The 23,094-nt window shown below is 43.0% G+C and overlaps 1 protein-coding gene across 12 annotated transcripts in view; it reads left to right on the top strand.

Moving 5' to 3' along the window:
• Nucleotides 1-23,094, top strand: part of SEC31A (SEC31 homolog A, COPII coat complex component) — a 71,945-nt gene that overhangs the window by 15,003 nt on the left and 33,848 nt on the right. For all 12 annotated transcript variants that reach the window (XM_025193915.1, XM_025193914.1, XM_006037527.3 and 9 more), the window contains exons 7-15: nucleotides 922-1,064; nucleotides 1,767-1,866; nucleotides 5,789-5,950; nucleotides 6,143-6,295; nucleotides 8,709-8,942; nucleotides 9,509-9,583; nucleotides 16,169-16,219; nucleotides 18,423-18,500; nucleotides 22,189-22,264. In XM_025193915.1, the coding sequence (XP_025049700.1) occupies nucleotides 922-1,064; nucleotides 1,767-1,866; nucleotides 5,789-5,950; nucleotides 6,143-6,295; nucleotides 8,709-8,942; nucleotides 9,509-9,583; nucleotides 16,169-16,219; nucleotides 18,423-18,500; nucleotides 22,189-22,264 (1,072 nt within the window). The remainder of the gene's footprint in view (nucleotides 1-921; nucleotides 1,065-1,766; nucleotides 1,867-5,788; nucleotides 5,951-6,142; nucleotides 6,296-8,708; nucleotides 8,943-9,508; nucleotides 9,584-16,168; nucleotides 16,220-18,422; nucleotides 18,501-22,188; nucleotides 22,265-23,094) is intronic.

The following is a 23,094-nucleotide window of genomic DNA, read 5'->3' as shown; positions in this document are numbered from 1 at the left end:
CTGCTGAGTCGGGCAACCTGGCACTGCAGCTAGGAACCACATGGTGCCAGAGCAGCATCAGCTGTGGGCAGAAAGGCAGGGAAATGGCTGAGGCAGGCAGTGGGGACACAGAGCGCAGCAACAGCTGGACAGGCGGGAGAGGAGGGAGCCAGCCTGACTCCATAGATCTCTTGCCAGCCCATGCCCCATGCTCCTGCCACCCTGCTCTGGGCCCCCACTGACACTGGCCCTGGTACACGGGTGTAGGCCCCACACTCCTGCCCAGCTGTTCCTGCGTTCCGCACACCTACTCACTGCCCCTTCTCCCTGCCTTCCACAGCCATTTCCCCGCTCCCCCTACTGGCCGCCAGTTGCTCTGGCACCACGTGGTTACTGGCTCCAGTGCTTCAACTACAGGAGCCAGCCCGGCTCAGCCCTGAGGACTGGGGCGATCGTCCACGGTCCTCCCCTGCCTCCCTTTCTCTCCCCCCCCTCCCCCCCCCCCCCCCCCCTTCTTCTTCTATTCCCCTCTGGTGCAGGGAGGCAGAAACAGCCCCAGGATCCCAGGCCAGAAGCCTCTGCTAGGCAGAGACTTCTGGCTGGCGGTGTGGAGGGGAATTGGAGGGGTGGTGGTCATGCCTGCCTTCTTGCTGTGGCTGCTTAGTCCTGCTGCTGGCTCTCCATGGGTCCTACTGCTGCTGTCTCCTGGTGTCTTTTGACAGGCAGCCAGGGGCAGATAAATACTAATTTTCTAAAAATTTTTAGGGGCCCTATGGGCGGGATAGAATGGCCTGGTGGGCCTAATCCGGCTCACAGGCCATATTTTGCCTGCCCCTGGGTTAAGCCTACATTTTTCCATGCATCTAGAATTGTTTCAAAGAGTTCCTTTTTTCTGTAGTATTCCTTGATTATCATCTTATGATACATTCTTCTGTTTATCAGATGCATTGCTCAGGCTTGGCATGGCATCCTGATGTGGCTACACAGATGGTCCTGGCTTCAGAAGATGACAAGTTGCCTGTGATTCAGATGTGGGATCTTAGGTTTGCTTCCTCTCCATTTCGTGTTTTGGAAAATCATACCAGGTATAGTTGTCCAGTAGTCTATACATCTTGGGTTCAGAATTCTAATGCTGTGATGGTTTGTGGACTCTCTCTCTCGTTTAAATTTGGGCGTATCCTGATAAATCTTTCCACAAACCTCTCTTTGGTTTCTCTGGCCAACATGATGCATGGATAGTCTGAAAATATTGCATAGGACTTTGTTACTCTTAGAGGTAAAAGGCACCAAGAACGTGTGCTGTAGCCACACCCAAAAGGATGACCCGATAATGTTAACATTTTTAGTAATAAAAAGAAAATTGCCAAAGTTATTAAGGACACAGTTTTTACCCTGCTATTTTGGAAAACATATAGCCAAAACATATAGCCATACTGTAGTGTACCTGTATGTCAAAGATATGTTTTATTAGACAATCTACCAGTGATAGCCACATCTTTTTTTTTTTTTTTTTTTTAAATCCTTGGATGTGACATTTTGCCTTTCTTGCTGGATTGGGCCTTTAACTGCTGGCTGCACTTTCATGACTCCCAGTGCAGAAAGGAGAGAGAACCTATTGCAGTGAAACAAATCTTGGCAACATCTTTCCCGTTCACCCTAACAGGAGAGGAGAATTTGATCTTGAAAGGGGAAGAGATCAGATATTCTAGACATTTCCATGTAAGAGTACCTCATTAATCACCTTCCAATTTATATTAATTTTTATTTTGCTCTGTCTTTTCACTCAGGGGTGTTTTGACCATTGCTTGGAGCATGGCAGATTCTGAGTTGTTACTCAGCTGTGGAAAGGATGCTAAGATTGTCTGTTCTAACCCTAACACAGGAGAGGTACTATATGCAAACCATCTTTAAATTTCACAAAACACAAGATCTTTGTTTTAACGCTTGTTGTGGGTAGTTGTAGTGAACGATCTGACTTTGTGCAGAGACGATATGGTGATGTGGGCTAAGCAAGTCATACTAATTTAGTGTTCTTTTACTGTGTTCTTCAAGCCAGTATTAACTTCTCGGATCCAAACCATTTCAGCCAAACCAAATGAGGAAAAGCACATAGGGTCTTAAAAGTCATAACACCAGTGGTATCAGTTGGCTGCTACTGCTAGTTCTATAAGTTAAACCAAAATAAGACCATGCTACAGAGAACTTCCTCCCACTTCTGGGGACACTGTCAGTTCAGTTTTGTCCATTTCTCCCATTTCTGCTAATAGCATTTTGTAAAGTGTATGCATTTCCAAACTCTTTTTTTCTTTTGTCCATGTTTGCCTGGATGTGTTTGGCTTTCTCCTTTTTTCGCAACCCAAACCAACCAGGTGATGTTTGCAGGAACCCTGAACTCCTCTCCCATGTACACAGTAAAAGCCTTGACTAGGTCACACTCCTTCCACATCCATTGACCTTCATCAAAGTGGTCTCCAAAAAGGTCCCTTTCTCTGCTCTTGCTCTTAGAAAAGGGAATTTTGGAGGAAAAGGGGCTTTCTGGCTCTTGGTTTTTGACTTGACTGAGCTTTCCTCCAAAGCCATTGACAAGATTTCTCCTTCAAATCAGACTTCAAGTTAGGGTTGGTTATATCATAATTTACTTCACCATTTAAATGACAAGACCCTTTTCTACTACAGCTGCTTTTGTGGCCAAATTTTATGGGTTCAGCTCCTCCAAGTGATTAAACCTGTTTACTAAGTCCCATTTAACTTGGGTATTTGCTGAAGTGCTTTGTTCTGTTGGAACCCATGGGCACCTATACACTAGGGCTGTGCAAAGCTTCGGTCGCCGATTTGATTTGGCGGTGATTCGGCCTGATTTGGCAGCCGAATCTCCAGTCGGGAGACCCTTTAATCTCTCCAAATCGGAACCCTCCGAATCGATTCGGAGAGATTCGATGATTCGGACATAGACACAGCTTTAAATGTTTTTTCTACCTAACTCCAGGTACCAGGCGGCTCGTGAATGCTGAGATGCTGGGACGGATGCAGTGTCTGACGGGAGTGCAGGAGGGTCACCAGCGTGCTCAGCAGCAGACCCAGAAGTGGACCAGAAGCACTTACAGTCCACTTCCAGGTCCGCTGGGGAGTGCATGGGGGAATTCGGACATAGACACAGCTTTAAATGTTTTTTCTACCTAACTCCAGGTACCAGGCGGCTCGTGAATGCTGAGATGCTGGGACGGATGCAGTGTCTGACGGGAGTGCAGGAGGGTCACCAGCGTGCTCAGCAGCAGACCCAGAAGTGGACCAGAAGCACTTACAGTCCACTTCCAGGTCCGCTGGGGAGTGCATGGGGGAGCCCCCCAGTGGCGGGGGGGCCCCCCCCCCCCCCCCCGGCTTGGCAGCTGGTGCCTTCTGGGTCTGAGGGGGGCACCTGGCGTCCCCCCACAGCCAATCGCTTTGGGGGGGGGCGGTGTCCCCTGTGTGCTCGGCAGCGAACTGAAAGTGCTTCTGGTCCATTTCTGGGTCTGTCGCTGAGCACGCTGGGGGGGATCCCCCTGCACACCTGTGGGACACTCCATCTGCCCCATTGTTGAAGTGTTTACGAGCCATGCCTGGTACCTCGAGGTGTGTAGAAAAAACATTTAAAGCTGTGTCTATGACCAAATCGCTGATTCTCTGAATTGGCATCAAATCTTCAGATTCGGCTGAATCAAATTGGGACAGTGAGCCAAATCAACTAATTGAATCACTGTCTCCAATTCAGGACGAATCCAAATTGAGTACAGCCCGTTTTGCACACCCCTACTATACATGTGCATCAAGGCAGCTGTGACTGTAACTACAGCGCATTGGAGCAGACTCGGTTAATCGAGTCTGCTGGAGTGTGGCAGTTACCATACTCAGGCAGACTCCAGTGTCATGTGTATCAGCGTCCCCGTGCTGATAAATGGCAGTGGGGGTGCTTTAACTAAAGCTCATTCAACAAGCTTTAGTTAAAATGTCCCCTCCAGCATTTTACAGTGTGGGGACACTGATACATGTGACACTCTGGGTGCTTTAATTAAAACAGCTCTTGTAGCCACTCTACACCACCTTGTAGCCTCTGCTCCCTCCTCCCACCTCCTGGAGCATGTGTATGAACACCCTTAATGACTACTTTTTACCAAAATGTGTTTTTGACTGCAGACTGCGTTTTACTTTGCAGGAGAGGAGGTAGAAATTAATTTCTCATTGCATTGATGTAAAATTTTAAAAAGTTGTAGTATACCTGAAGAAGGGTGTTTGTTCCTGAAAGCTTGCAAAGAACAATTTTTCTAACTATTTAGTTGGTCTAATGAAAGAGATCACATTTACCCAAAGAACCTTGTCTGCCTATGTCCTTAGACCAACATGGCTACAGCCAACACCCCAGAAAAGCCGTAATACTTTCGTCCTTCAGGATGTTAGCTGAATACTCTTAAAGAAGGGCATGGAATCTATATTAAGACGACTTGAGTGTTTGATTCCAATTGGTGGGAAAATATACAGGTAACATCATTCTGCCCACCAGAGGGCTCTCATAGCTCCAAAGAAACAGAGTGAGAGTAGTAACAACGTAGTTTTAAGTTAAATGCATTTTTTCTAGGTGTTTAAATGTGCCTGTAACAAGCTGCCCAGAAATGTTAGTCTGATTTTATTTTATTTTTTTTAAGTCCCTAAACCATGCACAAAATGTTGATGAAAGTGAACATAAAGCATCCACCCCAGCATTTATCTCCACTTACATGACGTGGGTGCAAGTAAAATGTAACAGCCATCAGGGTTATAGAGTGCCTCAAAAGACATAATTAAAGGGGACACCAAGGCTTTGTGGATCAAAACTAGTGATTTAAAAACCCTTAAGAATTTGAATTACAACAGTCTTTAAAGGGTTTTGGGCTTTTGTTGCTACAGTGTTTTTGAACTGGCTGTAGTGACTAGGAAATGTTCAGGGCTGTCTGCATATCTTGCAGAAGCTAGTTGATAGCCTCAGATCAAAGTCTTCCTAAAAGAGGAACTTAGTACAAATCAAATTTCCTTTATTCCTTTGCTCTTTCCATTAAAATGCAGCAAACAAAAAATATTTCTGTATGCTTTTCTGTGCAAGTAAGACTCCCATTACAAGGGTGTATTTATATACTGCATTTACACAGTTGGTCTGTCCAGAAGAAGACAGAATAGAGGTTTTAAGGCTTCAGGCACTTGCATGTTGTTGCAGAAATGACTAGTGTAGTGCATTAACTTTAAATGAGCTGGGGTCCCTGTAGCTGTCCAGACATGAAGTAATTTGTTTATCTGCCCATAATCTTAAAAAATAATAGTCCCAGGGCCAAAATTGTAATCCGAGCAGGTGAGATGGACAGAAAGAAGAAAAGAAGTATTGTATCCATTTTTTAAGAGGGAAAAGTGAGGTCCGGAGAAATTAGTGATATTTTCAAAAGTGCTAATGTTTCTTAGTATGATGTTTAATGAGATTTAGTCTTTTATGTGTCTGAAGCATTTGTAAAAATGTTACCTAAAGGGACCTGTGCAAGATGGAAGGCTGTGGAAGAGATGGGCATGGAACCTGGAACCCCCAGTGCCATTTTTTTTGCAGTCTCATTACAAAGCCATCCTCCTTTTCTTTAAAGCCTTCTCTCCAGTGTAGCCCCATCTTTCCTTTATTCCCTGGAGATTTATTTTAAAGCAGCAGACCATAAAATAATTTTAAAGCATAGTCTCCTGTCCTACAGATGCATGCTCTGCTTACTATTATTTATTATAATAATAAATAATACTGTTCATAAATTCCTTTGTTTTGTCCCAGGTGTTGTATGAACTTCCCACAAACACACAGTGGTGCTTTGACGTTCAGTGGTGTCCCAGAAACCCTGCTGTCCTTTCAGCAGCTTCTTTTGATGGGCGGATCAGCATTTACTCCATCATGGGGGGAAGCACAGAAGGTTTGAGGCAGAAGCAGGTAGACAAGGTACTGAAAAGTATTAAGTTATGCATGTGAAGTTGCAAAGGAAAATTATGCCCTCCGTATGCCAGAATTTTTAAATGGCCAAAGGATATATACCAGTGTAATGAAGAAGCCTTCTGAATGCAAGTGATTTTTTTTTTTTTTTTTTATTTTAATTTGGCAGGCAGTGTGCAATTACTTTCTTTTTCTTTAAAGCTCTCCTCCTCCTTTGGAAATCTTGATCCATTTGGTACAGGGCAGCCCCTCCCACCATTGCAGCTTCCACAGCAGACAACTCCACAAAGCAGTGTTCTACCATTAAAGAAGCCGCCCAAGTGGATCCGACGACCTGTGGGTGCATCATTTTCAGTAAGTGTGGGATCTTCTTTGCAGACTACAGGCTGGACTCAGTTGACTTTGCAGTAACTTTTCTAATACACTCTGTACAAAGAGTTGAGCAGAGATGTGAATTTCAATCTTGTGGTCCAGATTAGTATAATAAAGCTTCACTAATTTACAGTAATGCCTGGGAGGTCCACTGTGGATTACTACATTTTACAGCTTGATTGACAGCCAAGTGAGCAAAATTTACAAAATAATTGTTAATAAAAGCTGGAGCATCACCACACACATTGTTTATATGCTTTAGTATGCCTGCTTTAGTTTTCTGATGCTTGTCTTAGTATGTACACTGTCTGCTTAGTAGGAGTAGTAGAGACCTCTCTGCATTTTGCTGTTCTTTGAGTTTCTGAGGCTGCTAAATTTCTTAGGGATTATCAAAATCACAGATTAGCCAGGTGAGGTTCAGCTAGGTTTTCCTGTCCATCTGAGCCATCTTTTCTTTGACTGGACTGTTTACTTATTTTCAAAAGTTACACTTTTTTTTTTTTTAACGAAAGGAAGACTACCATGATTTCTTGTATACATCCTGCACCTTTTTCTCTCAAAACCAGCTGGGGAAAATTGGCGGGCACATTATATGTGAGGAAAAGGGATCCTCATGAGTTTGGAAATTTAAGGGGGGGCTGCAGTTGGGTGGTGGCAGTGTTAATTGTGGTGACTCTGGGAGCCATGGGAATTAATGCTGCCACTGCTCTTATTACCCTACCCTCCTGCTGCCAAATTTCTAGATCTCTGGGAGGCCTGCTGCCCCAGCTGCAAGCTGGATTGGGCTGGCATGTGGAATGGTCTGCAGCTAGATCTGGCACACTGCATCCAACCCCTCACTGGCTCTGGAACCATGTGTTGATTCAGACCTGGTGCATTGTGTCTGGAACTGTGCATTGACTCCGGAGCTGTGTACTGGGTTGGACTCAGCATGTAACTTCAGAGTCAAAGTGTGGTCCTGGACTTGGCACATGGCTCCAGAGTCAACACGCGGGGTCAGACCCAACATGTGGTTCTGGAACCAGCAAATGGCCCTGGACCTGGCCTGAGGTCCCAGACTTGATGCACTGGGTCTGACCCAGCACATAGCTCCAGAGTCAGCGTACGGAATCCAACTCTGCATGTGGCCATAGCCCCAGCACCCTGGGTCAGTCTGTGGGCCCCATCTGTCACTCAGGTTTGACCACCAGGCTTGGTGATCTCTTTACTTCAGACTTCCCTTCAAAATCTAGGTGGATACTATAGCCAGGGGTGTGTGGGTTTTTTTTTTTGTTGTTGTTGAGAAAATATGGTTATCAGACTTTTGTTCTGTCAGTGTTAAATTGACTCAAAATAGATATCTATGCCAAGATACTTCTCTATTCTCAGTACTGTGTACCTACTTACTTGGTAGCTGATATATTAAAGTGAAATTTGACCTCTGTAATAGGCTATGATCTGTGCTGTTTTAGAAGTGATTTACATGCTTGTTTATTCCCATTACCTCATCCTGGTTATTTGATAGCCAACTTTGAGGTCATGTCTTTTGTGGGTAATTTTTGCCTTGAATTATGCTGGCTTTTGCACCACTTGTATCAATGCATGTAGGCTTTTGTTCTACGTAAAGTAGGAAACAGTTAAAACTTTTATTTCTTTCTCTCGCGCCTGTTCATATCTTGGCATTTTCTTTTCCACTTTTACTTCTGCCTATATTTTATTTATTAATTATATCTCAATATTTGTTCGGTACCTCATATCATGCCTTATTTATGTATGTGTATACATAAAGTTTTCATTTCAGAATTGTTATCAAAGCACCGAAGAACCCAGCCAAGATCAGAGCCTCATCATGCTAAATGTTGTAGAACCACATATAGTGGCTATTCTTGGAAGCTTATAAACCAGGGTTAGGCAACCCCTGGCATGAGTGCCAGTGTGTGGCATGTGAAGGAATGTTGTTTGGCATGTGCACCTCAGGGTGGCCAGCAAGGAAGGGGCTGGGGCTGCGCTGCCACAACAAGGACCAGGCTTCCCTTGTTTTTCTCCCACCATCTGCTAGTGGCGTGCCAACATCTTAAAAGTCGAGGCTGCTGATATTTTTGGCACTCTGCCCAAAAACATTGCCAACCCCTGTTGTAAGCTATGTTCCTCACCTGAAAGGCACTTTGGATTACCTTCATGAGTAAAGTTATTAATTGAACTCAGTGGAAGTACTCTTATGTGTACACATTTGAAAGACCAGAACCTCAAATAAAACATACATTCTCTCTCTCCATACAAACACGTTCTGTGTGTGCATGTGTGTTTCCAATGCATGTGTACATATGTACTGTAGATAAAATGGGTCTATTTTTGTGTGTGTGGTGATGTATAACTGCGTTGTGTAATGCATGGTGCATTGTTTATTCAATTACAGTTTGGGGGTAAGCTGGTTACATTTGAGAATACAAAGTCCCAGCAGCAGCAAGGAGCTGAGCAGCCACCACACCACCATGTATATGTGAGCCAGGTTGTCACTGAGAAGGAGTTCTTGAGCCGCTCGAATCAGCTGCAGGAAGCTGTGCAGTCAGAAGGATTTGTCAGCTACTGTCAGAAAAAAATGGACGTGGCTCAGACAGATTTTGAGAAAAATGTGTGGGCCTTCTTAAAGGTAACAGCTGTCTGACAATTTAAATTACAAAAATATTTCTACCTGTGCTTGTGAAGTTATGGTAAACCCTTTAACAGAAAACACTATATAAAGAAAATGGGGGAACTTTCACTTTGGTCTGTGGAATAGTTAGATTGAAAATTGCATCTAAGAAACCATCTCTTGGAAGATGTTCTAGCAAAAGTAAAGACTTATAAACTTTTGTAAAGGTTTGGCTTGGCACCTTGTACATCTTTCTATTAGGGAAAATGACAAAAGATCTTAGATTTACCATCTGGTACAGGAAGATGTGATTTTGATGATTAGTTATAACACTTTATTTTTCTCCACATAAGGAATTGGTGGAGATTTGTTAACTGTTTTGACTGAGTCCACGTACTATATGTAGCTATTCAAATGCCCAGATTCCACTTTAAATTCTCTTTTTTAGTATGTTTTGTTTAAAGTCCATGATCATTAACTCTCAATAAATACTTATCCAGATCAGTTGAAAGTACAGTATGGGAAATAAAACCAGGAATTAAAATAGGCTTCTTTTAACTTTGGGGGTTTTGGTTTTTTTTAAGGTAAATTTTGAAGAAGATTCTCGTGTCAAGTACCTTGAACTCTTGGGGTACAGGAAAGATGATCTAGGAAAGAAGGTAAATGTGTTTGAAAATTGTCATGTATTTGTGCTGAAGGATTTGTACTGACTGTACAGCTTGTAAATCTCAAAAAAATGGTAGAGATACTCATTTGGGCGTAGGACTAGAAGAGCATAAACGGTCAGAGTGCAGGGTGAAAATACATTTTGCCCATAAGCATGTTTTTTTTATTCACCCAGTTAGTGCCTTCTACTAAAGGCTGTAATGCAATTATTACCTTCTAGGTTGTCCCCTCAGGTTATTTAAATACAACTCACTTGAAGAAACACCAGCAATATGCTCACTGCTCAAGAAGACACCAAAAAAAAAAAATCAGGCCTCTACTCTTGAAATATGATGTAAATAAACTATATAAAATCTCCAGGAGATCCAGAGGATGTTTCTATGTAGAGCTTATTATTTCCAAGGCAGAATTCTTATGATGTATATTCTCTTGGTGTTGGCACTCCAGTTGAGTAATTCTAAAGGAGTTTGAGGGATTTAGATGCACATCTTTAACCTCAGTTATCTAATTGTTTAGACTGCTTTGATATTTCCAGTCTGGGTCTTTTTACTAGTGATATGAGTTACAGAATTGCAGCTCTTGCTCGTGCTCTCTCGCTCGCTCTCATGTGAGCCCCAGTTTAAAGAACAGTTGAGCACATTCAGTGTTTAATTAACTAGTTTTAAATACTAAGATATTCCTTTTGGAACTTAGACAGAAGGTGGGACAGGTGTTACTTTATAAACTAACTGCTTCAGAGAGGCTACAGCAGGGGTGGGCAAAATATAGCCCACAGACTGGATCCAGCTTGCCAGGCCATTCTATTTGGTCTGCAGGGCCCCTAAAAAATTTAGAAAATTAACACTTATTTGCCCCTGGCTGCCTGTCAAAGATGACAGGAGCTGGGGGCAGTAGGACCCAGGGGAAGACACGGCAGGACCCTGTAACAGCAAGGCACACCTGGCCCTGCCTAGCCCTGGGGGAAAGTAGCCAATGTTCCCTCTCGGGAGCAGCGGTCCATAAGCACGCCTCCTTGGTCTGTGAGCGTGGGACACTTACCAAAGGGGGCTGAGGGCTGGGGCCAGATGCTGGAGCTGGGCACCAGGGGCTGGGACCAGAGGCTGGAGCAGGGGGTCAAGGGCTGGGGCCAGAGCCTGGTGCGGGGAGCTGGAGCCAGCTCCGAGAAGTGCTCCGCTCCCCTGCATTGGGGCCGGGAAGTGGAGCACTTCCCTGGAGCCAGCGGAGCCCGCACCAGCCTCCATGCTTGCCTTCCCTCACCTCGGGGAGGAGCCACTGCCTGCCCCGAGTGAGGCTCCTCCGGCTCCGGGATACTGCTCCGCTCCCCCGCATCGCCTCGGGAGTGAGGAGGCACGTGGCATCAGGGCAGGGGAGCGGAGCAGTGTCCCGGAGCTGGCGGAGCCTCACTGGGGCTGCTCTTGGTCCCTGAGGAGAGCCAAGGCAGTGATGGAGGCTGGGGTAGGGTGCTGGTGCGGCCGCCGCTGGCTCCAGGGAAGTGCTCCACTCCCTGGCCCTGATTCAGGGGAGCGGAGCACTTTGCGGGAGCTGGCGGAGCCCACCCCAGCCTCTCCGGGCGCGCAGCCTTGAAAAAGCTGTGTGCGGCCACGCTTTTAGTTGTGCGTGACCACACACGCATGCACCTTAGAGGGAACCTTGAAAGTGGCCCCTCCCCCTTGCTGCTGCTGGGTAGTTTTTGTGCTAGGCTGTGGTGTGGCTCCTTTACTGCCACCTGTGAGCTGCGCTTCGGCTCCACACTGTCACTGCTGCAGTGCCAGGCAGCCCAGAGGCAGCGGTGAAGGAGCTGCAAGACAGCCTAGCACAGCACGGGCTCTGGGCAGCCACAGCAAAAACTGCCCAGTGGCAGTGAGGCAGAGGGGCTGCTTTCCTCTGTGTCAAGCAGCAGTTTCTGCCCTGCTGCTGCTGCTCAACCCCAATGGGTGAACCCGGAGTCGGCGCGGGGCACACAGGGTCGCAGCTGCATGTGCTGCTCCTCACTGCATGCCTGGGGCGGCAGGACATACCACAGCTGGGCTGTGCGGAGTAGGTGTGGGGTCTGCTGGGGCTGTGCACTGTTGGCAGTGGTGGGGAGGCCGCAGGGCGTGTGGGCTCTGAGCTGTTATGAGGTGGGGGCAGGTGCTGACCAGCTCAGGGAGGTGTGCCCAGGGGGCTGCCGTGTACACCACACATACCCTCAAACCCTTCCCACAAACCCCACAGATACACCCTCTCCCACACACAATCACACGCTCCACAAATACCATACCCACCTATACCCCCAGTATCCCTGCACACTCTACACGCTATACAAGAGTAAGGTTGTATTTTGAGCTATTATGCAATCATTTCTACATATACAGCACAAACGCACACATCGGGACAAAAATATTTCTTTTAAATCAAATTAAAATATATTTTTATGATTGCTTGATTTTTAGTATATAATGTGAGGTTTTTTTTCCATTCTGCGATGGCAAACTGTCTTCCCCAAAGGAGTACTTTCAGGGACAAGGGGAGGGACTTCTGGTGGCAAAGGTCAGAAGTTAGGGGCAGGACTTGCAGTCCCAAGATGGCGATCAGGGGGCATGGCACCTGTCAAGGGGCAGGGCTACCCATGTGGCTTTTGGCAGCTTGCTGAAACTTGGTAAGTGGCCCTTCGCCCAAAATAATTGCCCACCCCTGGGCTACAGCCTATTTCATCAGATGCTATGAATGGACTTGCAGAGAGAAGGGATACTAAAGTAGAAAGGAATAAAGTAATTTAACTAAAAAGGATATTGGAAAAAGGAGGAAAGGAGGGGTCTGAAGAGGTCAAAAGAGAAACAATTAACTCACTGAGGGACATAGGAGCTTATAAAGCTAGTCCAAAGAATGGGAAACAAATCTGGAGTCTCTCCTGAGATCACACTTAACACAATCCAGTCTGCAGATGATTTGTTGTTCTGCAATTTTGTGTTCAAATTGTTTTTTAAAGTTGCTTAAGGACAGCCGTTCTGAGGTCAGCAATGGAAAAGTCCAGGGGGGTTCAAGTGTTCTGTCACAGGCTTTTGCCTTTCTAGAACTGATGTCAGATCAGTGTCCATTCATTATTTCACATAGGGATTGCCCTGTCTGTCTAATACAGATGGCAGAGGGGCACTGTAAACACGTGATGGCAATATGATGTTGGTAGAGGAACAGATGAATGAACTCCAGATGTTATCCTTGCTGTTCGGTCCAGTGATGATGTGGTCTGTTTTGATGAGGGGCCACAACTGCCCACCTGGGCTTTTAGCAAGGTCGGTTGGCTTGGTGAGCTGCTGTTTGAGATTGGGGGGGCTGCCTGTAAACCAGGACAGGATTATCCCCAAGTGCTGCCTTGAAATGGTCATCATTTTCTGGGAGGGTTTGGAGGTCCTTCAATGATGTGTTCAAGCTGGGGCCTGTAGGTGACAAGTAGCAGCAGAACTTCTCCTTTTGGAACTTGGTGGCAACTTTAGGAAAGAAAAAGTAACAATCATAACTACGTTCAGAAGGGGAGGAGGTTTGCCTTGGTTTGCAATCTTGGGTTATTTAGGACTGTCATAACCCAAAAGTATGATTTTGTGTGCGCTTCGGCACTAGAATTATCCCCGCCAAATTACAGCTTGGTTGCACGGTGGAGTTTTCTACTGCAGGGGAAAACTCCGGTGCAAGGACGAGTTTCCCACCTATTTGTAGCTTCTTTTGCAGGGTGCATTGCTCAAGTTGCAAGAGAAATGCACGGTGCAAAAGAGTTCCCGCCACCCGTATGCAAATTTATTCCCCGCTATTGGCTAGTTCTAAATTATTCCTACGTGGCGGCTAACGATTGGCCTGTTAGCCATATAAGAGGCTTGAGCGGTTTCCGCCCAAGCCGAAGAGGACTCCACATCCATCTCGTGGGGACTCTGGGTACACGGCAGGGTAATAGAGACCCTGTGTGAGATTCAGAGGAGCTTGGCGATTTGATCCATCGCCCACCTCTTCCCGTCTTCGAGCGGCAAATTTTATAAGACGTATCTACGAGTTTCGATTTTGGTGGCGTGCTAACCCAGGGCATCCGGAGCTCTGTTTCCGTGGAGCCTAGCAAACTCCATGTGATCGTTCGTGTTCTGTAACCGCAACTCAAGCAAGTTTTCCAGCCTACACCACGACCATCTTCGGTGTAAGTAAACGATCTTTAAATCTACCGCTACGAGTCTGTGCCTAATTCTAGCTTGTCGTGCTCCTTCTCCGACCCCGCGTGCCCGGGCTGCTGGCCACAGCCCGTGCAGAGCACAAAAAAGGGCCCGGGTTGTGCCCGGCCCGCACAAGGACCACTTCACTTCTTTCTAACCTAAAAACATATCCTGCTTTTGGAGTGATGTAGTTGTTTGGTCTTCAGAAACAAGATCTGCCTAAGTGAGATAAGGGGATGACTTTTGCAGACCCACAATTTTGCATTCTTGTTTTTAAAACTGAAGCTCATATATTTTACTAAGAATATAAAACTGTTCAGAATAATAAAAAAAAAAAAAAAAGACTGGAATATGTGCCAGTATTGTACATCTTTAGAATTTAGTGTTATCTGTATAGACTGTGCAAGTTTTAAACTACAGTGAAATAGAACTTGACTGTTTTTTTTCAGGTGAATTTCTTTGTTCTGAAATATGAAATGACTCCACTGTATCTATACTCTGTATCTTCATATTCTACAGAAGAAAATTCTCAGTATCTCCTGTGTCTTTGCACCCTAGGAACCCTTAAAATCTGATGAGCTTTTGTGGGCCTGCTCTTCAAGCCATTATCTTACTTGTTTAATGCTTTATGTTCTGCAAAGTTTTCAGGGGCCTTTTGCCCCTAAAATCTGCTGGATTTCTTCCTTTAGTTTGGACTAAATTGGTTCAGTCATTTTACTCATTGTAATCTGCATTCTAGCCAAATGTTGAAGTGCGAGTCTATTCCAGAAAGTAACTCCATAAAATCACAATGTGATTTCAAGGAAACATGCTTGTGTCTCAAAGTTTCAAGGGAAATCTGCTCCAATTCCAAATAAAATATGAGTTTTCCTAACACCTTATCCTTCAATCCTGTTATGCAGGTCAAATGGCATTGTAATGAGAAATGCCCATTCTGTAAAGTGTGATTGCAGTCTGAAAGTCCGGATGAATTTTTTCTGGCTTCTGCATCACCAGGCAATCAAGACTTAGCACTCAGAGCCTTGCTTACAACTTTTTTCGTTATGCATAACCCAAATTAGAATCCACCTCACCTTCCACAGTTCAGTTGCATATCCACTGCTTACTACTTGTTCTTGTAATACATATGTATTGGTAAAGTGACCTGAAATACTGAACTGCACCATAAGCCTATATATGAGACAAATATTTGTTGAGCAAGAAGAAAGTGATTTTCATAGCAAATTTTCAACCATAATTGCCCTTTGAACTGAATCCATGTTTTCTGTTATATTGATACAACACAAAGTGGCTTGTCTTTAGAGTTAACAACTTCTTCAAAATCAAGACATATGAATCTCAACTTATTTTAAGCTTCCTTACCTTACCATAAATACCGAAAGGACAACTGCCTTAAGAGTGTCAGAATAAACGTCTAGTAGCATGCTGCTTTATTTTATTCTTTTTTGAGCTAGCACTTTGGTCAGCCCATGGGAACTTGTAAAATATCACTTTTCATTACTTTATTGGCAGTAACCTGAAGGCAAAAAAACCACTGATCCAGAATAAAATATTTGCATGCTGAACTCATTTTCTTATCTAGAACACCATTTAGGGCTAATGTCCAGCCTATAAAGCTAGAAAAAAAAAAGATGAAATTAGTGATAATAGAAAATCCATGCTGCCCAGATGATGGACTGATATTATCTTAAATTTTAACTTTATATATCTCTATATTAAGGTGAGATTTTTTTTCAAAGGAAATCCTGGAAATTAGACAGACAGTTCACATTGCAAAAAACTGTAATTGTAAGGCCTCATCCATGCTATGGTTGGAACCATACTGGCACAGCTGCTGCTAAAATATGATTGCTGATGGTACAGTTTCACTAATCACTATATACACTTTTATAGACTATAGACACTGTAGATATATATTTTTAGATACTCTGCGGTATTATTATTATCAGTATTCATACTATGGTAACACCCAGAAATCTCAGACAAGTTTGCACCCTATTATGCTAAAAATATTGAAATACAATTTTATGCCTCAAAGAAATCAAAATTGCAGAAGGGAAAACTTCTGTAGTCAAGGTAGCAATAAATTCCATCAAAAGTTGTTTAGCAGTGTGGATTTTCTAATACCATTAATATTTTTCTAGTTTTGTAGTTGGGCATACGCCCTAAATACTGTTCTAGATAAGAAACTGAATTCAATGTGCAGCTATTTCAGTGGGTTTGCAGGTAAATTTTTCTCCAGGCTCATAAAAGAAAATTCCAGCATGATTTTCATTGTTTTGCAAACTTAATATTAGCTGCATCCCATCCCCAGTTTTGCTGTTTCCTGAGCTGAGAGGTTAATTCTTACTAACACACCCCTTGACATAAAAAGACATTTTATTGACAAGTCTTAATTATTTTTAGATTACTTCTGCTCTGAATAAAGAGAGTCTAGCAGATGGTGAGCAAGAAGAGGTAAGTAAAGAGCAATAGAAGTTATATTTGTTTTAATTCTGGTTTAGCTCAGTAGTTGGCCCAGATTATATGTATGCTGATGTAGATTTAATTAAGGCATCTGTTCATATATTTTTTTAACTGACATTTTTGCTATGTAAATTTCACTATCCATTTTTTTTCCTATCATCCAGTTAGTGGTTAAGATTGTGTTTATTTTATGATCCCTGTCTGCCTTGGGAGAGATTCATCTTGACATGAGGCTTTCTCTGCTCTGCCATTTTAATGCATTGGTTAATTTCTGCTACAGAGTTTTTTATGTTGCCTCTGAGAGGAGGACACGTCTTCATTGACTAACTGATACAGCTAGCAAAGGACACCTTTGTAGGACCCAAATTGTTAACAAAAAGGATTGCAACAGAAACTGACTTCTGTGGTGTGGCCTCCCTTTCCTGGTCTGAGGGGAACCATAGCGGCTTTGAAACCACAGAGCAAATAGCCATCTTCTTAATTAGTTGAAATCTAAGCAGCTCCTCTTCTCCCTGTACTCCCGCTCTTTCCACAAGTCACATTTGTTGTAATGCAGTTTTTATCTACTCTTAAACCTGCTAAAAAATGAAGGGTGGTGCCCTGTGACTACATCTAATTAAAAGTAGTAACTCACGGTACTGGGAGGTTGGAGTAAAAATGTAGTTGTGTTTGTGTAAGCCCTCATTGCTCCCGAGGTGGACATCAGGGAGAATCTTGCTCTGAGCATTTAGAATAAAGTAGGTGGGGAAATGAGCTCTGGATAGAGTAATGATGTAGAGGTCATGTTGCTAGTGCAGGCTAGGTTCAGGTGTGAGAGGAAGAAGGGATTGTATCAGCAGTCAGCACACTATGCTGCTGTCAAAGAGAGCAGTGTGGCCTGCAGAGTACATTGCTGTACTTGACTCTCAGGGGCCTGAGGGAGTTCATTAAGGTATAGCAGAAGGTCTCATAGCTCAGTCCTCCTGTATATAGTATAGCCATGGATATGGTCTGATGGTTTCATTTTCACTGGCTAAGTATGAGATTCCTGGAGGAATGATTTGCATTGTTCTCACATCACTTAATTGCTTTGCTCTACAGCAGCAATGAAGTGTGCCCTTAACTTGCCTCATTCTCTGTCAGATTGCTTCTTGCTCTCTGTCTTGCCTGTTACAAACGTAACTTGTCATTAGAGTACAACGGCTGTTCCCATCAAAATTTTTCAAATTGAAGAAAAAGCCTACAGATGGCTAATTTGAAAACTGATAAAGGAAGTGTATGCATTTTATTAATTTATTTCCCCCTGCAGCTAGCAGATTAATTCTGAATGTCAGTGGAGATCATGGTTGCCAGCCCAAAATTTTGTTTTGTTTTTTTTTTAATTTAATTTTTTTTTTTTTTTACTGACAATCTGCAAACTTTATACTGATGGCCACAATTTTTTATTGACACATGTTTTACGTAACGTAAGTGTAGCCTTCTGTCAGGCCCTGGACTAGGGTCAGGTTCAAACTTAAGATTTTAACACCAACCATAGTTAAAGTTTTTTTTTTTTTGTTGTCAGTACAAAGTTTGTAGATTGTCAGTAAAAAAAAAAAAAGTAAAAATAATTCTCAGTTTGGCAACCCTGCTTGACTGCAGAAATGGTTTGACACTATAGTGGCCCCACCCCAGGGGTTTCCTGCTCATCCCCATACCTTGACACCCCTGACTGAACCCTACCCTATGCTGCAACCTCCCCTCCCCCAGACAACCATACTCCCCCTTTGTCAGCACAGGCCCCCAAAGAAGTACTACTGTCTGCCTACGTGTGACCCAGTGCTACAGGCAAGTGGCTGAATGTGGCAGCAACAGCACATGGCTGGGAGGGAGGAAGTTACAGGCTTCAAAGTCCTGAAAGAGTGCTCTCTTCAGGGTGCTGCACGCCCACTCAGATACCAGGGGCATCAAGGCTTTACCTGCATTCTCATTTTGGTGAAGTTCAATCAAGCTCAGGGTTTCTTAGTTTTTTACAGATGGCTCCATTTTGTAATTGACTTTACAGTCAGGCATTTTTAAGCTTGTTCTTCATGGACTGTCCATACATTTATGGATAGTTGGGAATCTCAGTTGTGGTGCTTTTTTATATGCATTCTTAAACTTTGTTGTTTCTTAACTGCTTCTTTCGTCTCTCCTGCTAACTTCTCCAAACATCATCTTCTATTTTTTGCATAAGGCTCCTAAAGAATATGACCAATCAGTACAAAATGACAGTGAAGACAGTCACGCCACTGAGGAGCAGTTCCTGGGAGAGGTATGCATTCCCTCTGTATTAACCATTTTGAGCATTCATTCATCCAACTACAGGGGTGTAGGTTGTAGCCATGTTGCTCTAAGGACATAAGCAGACAAAGTTCTTTGGGTAAATCTGACATCTTTTATTAAACCAAACTCAAATAGTTGGAAAAGTTTCCATCCAGGAAGAGCACACACCAACTGCAGATGCTTCCTCAGCCTGACAAAGGGTTTTTAAACCCAAAAGCTTGCTAAGAAGAATTTTTCCAACTATTCGAGTTGGTCTAATAAAAGATATCAGGTTTACCCAAAGAACCTTGTCTGCCTTCATCCAACTACTGCATTTAACAATTTACTTTCTTTTTAATGCATCTTTCTTATGCTGTGGGTACATGCTGTTAGTATATAAAATAATAAATATACTGCATAATAAGTGCAAAGCTGTATTGGGTGAAATCCTAGTGCTAGCGAAGTTGATTGGAGTTCTGTCATTAACACCTGTGGGGCTGAGATTTTGCTAATAGTGTGTGTGTGTGTGTGTGTGTGTGTTCATTTTGGTGGGAATGGATTGATTGGCTTACTTCAGTAACGCAGTTGGCATAACCTTGCATACTTCAGCCAACCAGTTTTCACTCTTCAGCATTTATTAAACATATACACAGTTTTGGGCTGTCATTTCACTTGATCTAGTTTTTTTTCTTCAGTTTTGCTTCCTTCCTCATTTCCTTCTCTTGTCTTTCTTTTTTCTCTCCCTGCTGTTTGTCTAGAATGAAACTACCAGCTGCAAAACCCTTTGATTATTCCAAATTATACAGAACAGAGTGAAACAGTTTAGGAATGCGTATTCCCAGTCATCTCAGTAATCAATATGACAGAGAGAGCCCTCATTGCTCTTGAGTGTGGCACTAATTAAATTAGCCAACTTCTTCTGCAGCTTATTTTGTGGATATCCATTCTGGTAATGCAGGTAGTTTGCTACACAACTAAAATTCATTCTGGGAACATCATACTACAGATTTTTGTTTATCTCTAGCCAAGTGCACTACTAGTAACTAGCAGTGAAGATAGGATAGTCTCAGTTTTAACTCTGTTGTAGTCACTTGAATTCAGCTCCAAGCTTCTATATGAGCCTGAATTAGTTTTAGTAAAACTTTATCTTCTTAATTATTTAAGAACGTGCCCTTTTTTATAGACTAGACAAACTTAGAGATATAGGTGTTGAATTCTGGCTTATAGCTTGTAAGAGTAACAGTATTAAATTACTTTGATTTCCTCTAACTGCCTGGTAAGGTCTATATATGCTTGTCATTTGAAAATCTAGATATTTTATTGTTTGGTATTTTATTAAACTCTTAATGGAAAAAATAATAGTTACAGCACATAGCCTCTGCTGAATTTTGAAGCTATGATTGACTTACAAGTTAATGTTTTTTGTAGAAGATGATTTAAATCAAGCACAGCATTAGCTAACAGTGAGGTGTTTGTACGATGGTAGTAGTAAATATTTGAGATTTGGCCCGAAGTCAACGCTAACACACCAGAGTGTTCCCTAACCACTGTTCCATCCCTAAAACCAAATAATACATTTAATTTTTCATGAACCCCCCCCCAATCCAAAACAAAAATCCTCTATTTTTTTGTCTTAACTTCACACCTGTCGTCTTCCCTAAAGCAGTTTTTCCATAGTATATTTTCGCTGTCATCCCTGCGTTCATTTCTTTGTTTTGCAAATGAGATATAGGGCAGGGAGGGATTGGCCATGGAGCAGCTTGTCTGCATAGGTTTGAGCCATACTCTAAAGCAGTGGTTCTCAACTGGAGTGCTGCAAGACTCCATGAGGGGTGCTGACACAGGTGCTGCCACTGCTGTGGCAGCCAGATAAGACTAGCCTGTGTGCAGGGCTGCAGTGAGCATGCACTCTTTCTGAATTACGGTTCTCTGCTTATGCTAAAACAGGGAGTAAAGCTGGTTTGTACTCTGGACCTTCCTGGTTCCACTGCCTGGCATGCTTCTCCCAGAAATGTGTGCTGCCCCTGTTACTAGGAGATACTGTGCAAGGTTGGACTGGGAAGAATGGCAGTACAAGTCAGCTCTCTTGCTTGCTTTAGGGTTAAAAGAAACCTAATGCAGGAGGAGTTTGCACATGCCACAGCCCTTTCCAGTCTGAATGTGCAGCAGGCACATGGGGCAGTTTTACTTGACTGAGGCTGCAGTAGCACCCAGTTGAGAACCACTGAGGCAAGTTATGCTCAACAGTGGTTTTCGGTTGGCGTTGTTGCTGCATTGAAAAGAAAAGTGGTGGAGGAGTATTGTGACTGAAAACCCCGAGAACCACTGCTCTAAAAATCTGGAGGACTATTTGAAGAGACTTTCACCAGGGATTGTGCATTTCTTAAATGGCTTTTGTTTAAATTCCAAAATTAGGATAAAAAACTTCTGGGTAGATGTGTTCTGCTGTTTTATTAAAATCTCACACAGGACTCTTCTGCCAGACGCTGAACATTTTTGCCTTCATCTAACAAAGCCCTTCAAGCATGAGCAGTCCAGTTGATTTCAGTGTCCAAAGTTAAGCTTGAGTGCTTTGAGGGGATGGGTCAGAGTGCCCAATATCTTACAAGAATGATCAGTAGTGTCTCCCTGTAGTAAAGTTGAGTGAAAGCTGAGTAGCATTAGTGCAGAGATCAGCATTTTTTTTCTAGGAGAAACTGCTTATTTAAAAACAGTACACACTAACCAGAGCCATTGTGCCAGAGCAGTTAGATGCCTGGGTGCTGTCTCCTCTGAGACCTTCAGCCAGTGACTTTCCTTTTTTGTTTCTGTTTCTGCAAAATGTGACTAGTTTGGTCACACACTTCACAGTGAGGGTGGGAAGATTAATTGGTTAATGTTTTCAAACTACTTTTTTGTTTTATTGTTCTGTGTAGGCATGCACAGAAATGCTAAACGCTTTTTTTTTTTTTTTTTTTTTTTTAATTCAAATGCTATTGCTTATAGGACCCAATTCTGTTCCACCTGATGGGTGTCTAAATGGACTTGGACATCTAGTATGATTCTATTCCACCCTGCTCACGTCCCAAAAATCCATTAATGTATTTACTTTTGTAAAAACTGCCAAATTGTCCTTAAGTTTAAGTCACAAAACAATAGCGCGGAGGAGGAATCACTCATCTTTTATATTAACAACTTTACAGACTTGAGCAAGTTGGACTGGAAGTCCATGTAGGTGCCTAAGTCTATTTGTGTCCGTCTATTTAGATGCCTAATAAGTGGAATAGAAACTGGCCTTTCGCATCTAAATATATGCATATGCTTAAATAGGCCAATCCCCTGTGAAATGAGCCCTGGTTTAGTGTTTTTCCCCCACTTTCATCTTTGTTTTAAGAGTGCTCAGCCATGGTCTGTCAGCAGTTTGTGTTTAGTTTTGTACATTTGTGTAGTTAGGTAGATCATTAAGGGCACTTGGGGCTTTGCCGTTGTGTTCAGGGATTTGCTTAGAAGTACCGGGAAGTTAATTGCATCAAGTTGAAACATTATTATAATGAATGCCAACAATGACAGTTTTTTCATTTGAAGTTAATCGCCTCTTAGGAGAATGGCAGTTGGAAAACATACTGTGTCCTGGAGTACAGTGTGCGCGTCTTCAAACTTGACTCTGTAGTGATATTGTTTACATAACCTAGAGAAAATGCACTCTTTTGTTCTAATAGAGTACCAAAGAGAATAAACAGGAGACTGAAGATCTGACATCTGCAAAAGAAACATTTAACATCTCTGTCAATGGCGGTAAAAAAATCTTTATATAAATTTCATGATACTTGCAGCTATTTTGTTCTTTACTAACTGAGCTGTAAAAAGTGTAGCATTTACCTAAATTTACTTTATAAGGAGCGTTCTATGCTGACTTTCAGGAAGTCTAATGTGATTATGATTATTATTATGATTATTGTCTTTGTACTAGACATTTTAATTACTTGTACTGCTATTACAACTTCTGTGTACCTGTCTCAAAGTGCTTCATAAAACCTATTTGCTCAAGTGAGGAACTAGGAAGAGCTTACTTTTCCCCAGTGCTGAAATGCATTCCCCTCTTGAGTGATTTATGGAATCTTTTCAACAGCAGAAAATGCAACACAGCATATATATTTGCATACCACACACCCCAGATAAGACATGCACCATGACAAAAGATTTTTCCTTGAAAAAGGGAGAGGGAGTAGACAATCTTACCTCTGTAAGAGCTGGGATGAGCATAGAATCTTTTTATCAGCTTCCTTCCCCACATCTATAACCCTCACAGGTTAACTCTCTCACAGCCACAGCCTATTTGTATGCAGATTGGCACTTTGACAGTAAAGCCTTCCAGATAAGACATGCACCATGACAAAAGATTTTTCCTTGAAAAAGGGAGAGGGAGTAGACAATCTTACCTCTGTAAGAGCTGGGATGAGCATAGAATCTTTTTATCAGCTTCCTTCCCCACATCTATAACCCTCACAGGTTAACTCTCTCACAGCCACAGCCTATTTGTATGCAGATTGGCACTTTGACAGTAAAGCCTTAATTCAGCAGCAGCTCTGAGAGGGTTAAACCAGTAGCTTTTGTCCATGCATGGG

Source organism: Alligator sinensis, unplaced genomic scaffold, assembly GCF_000455745.1.
Source record: "Alligator sinensis unplaced genomic scaffold, ASM45574v1 scaffold1384_1, whole genome shotgun sequence".
In the NCBI taxonomy this organism is placed as follows: Eukaryota; Metazoa; Chordata; order Crocodylia; family Alligatoridae; genus Alligator; species Alligator sinensis.
The sequence above is the reverse complement of the archived record's forward strand: the minus strand, read 5'-3'. Positions and strand labels throughout refer to the sequence as shown.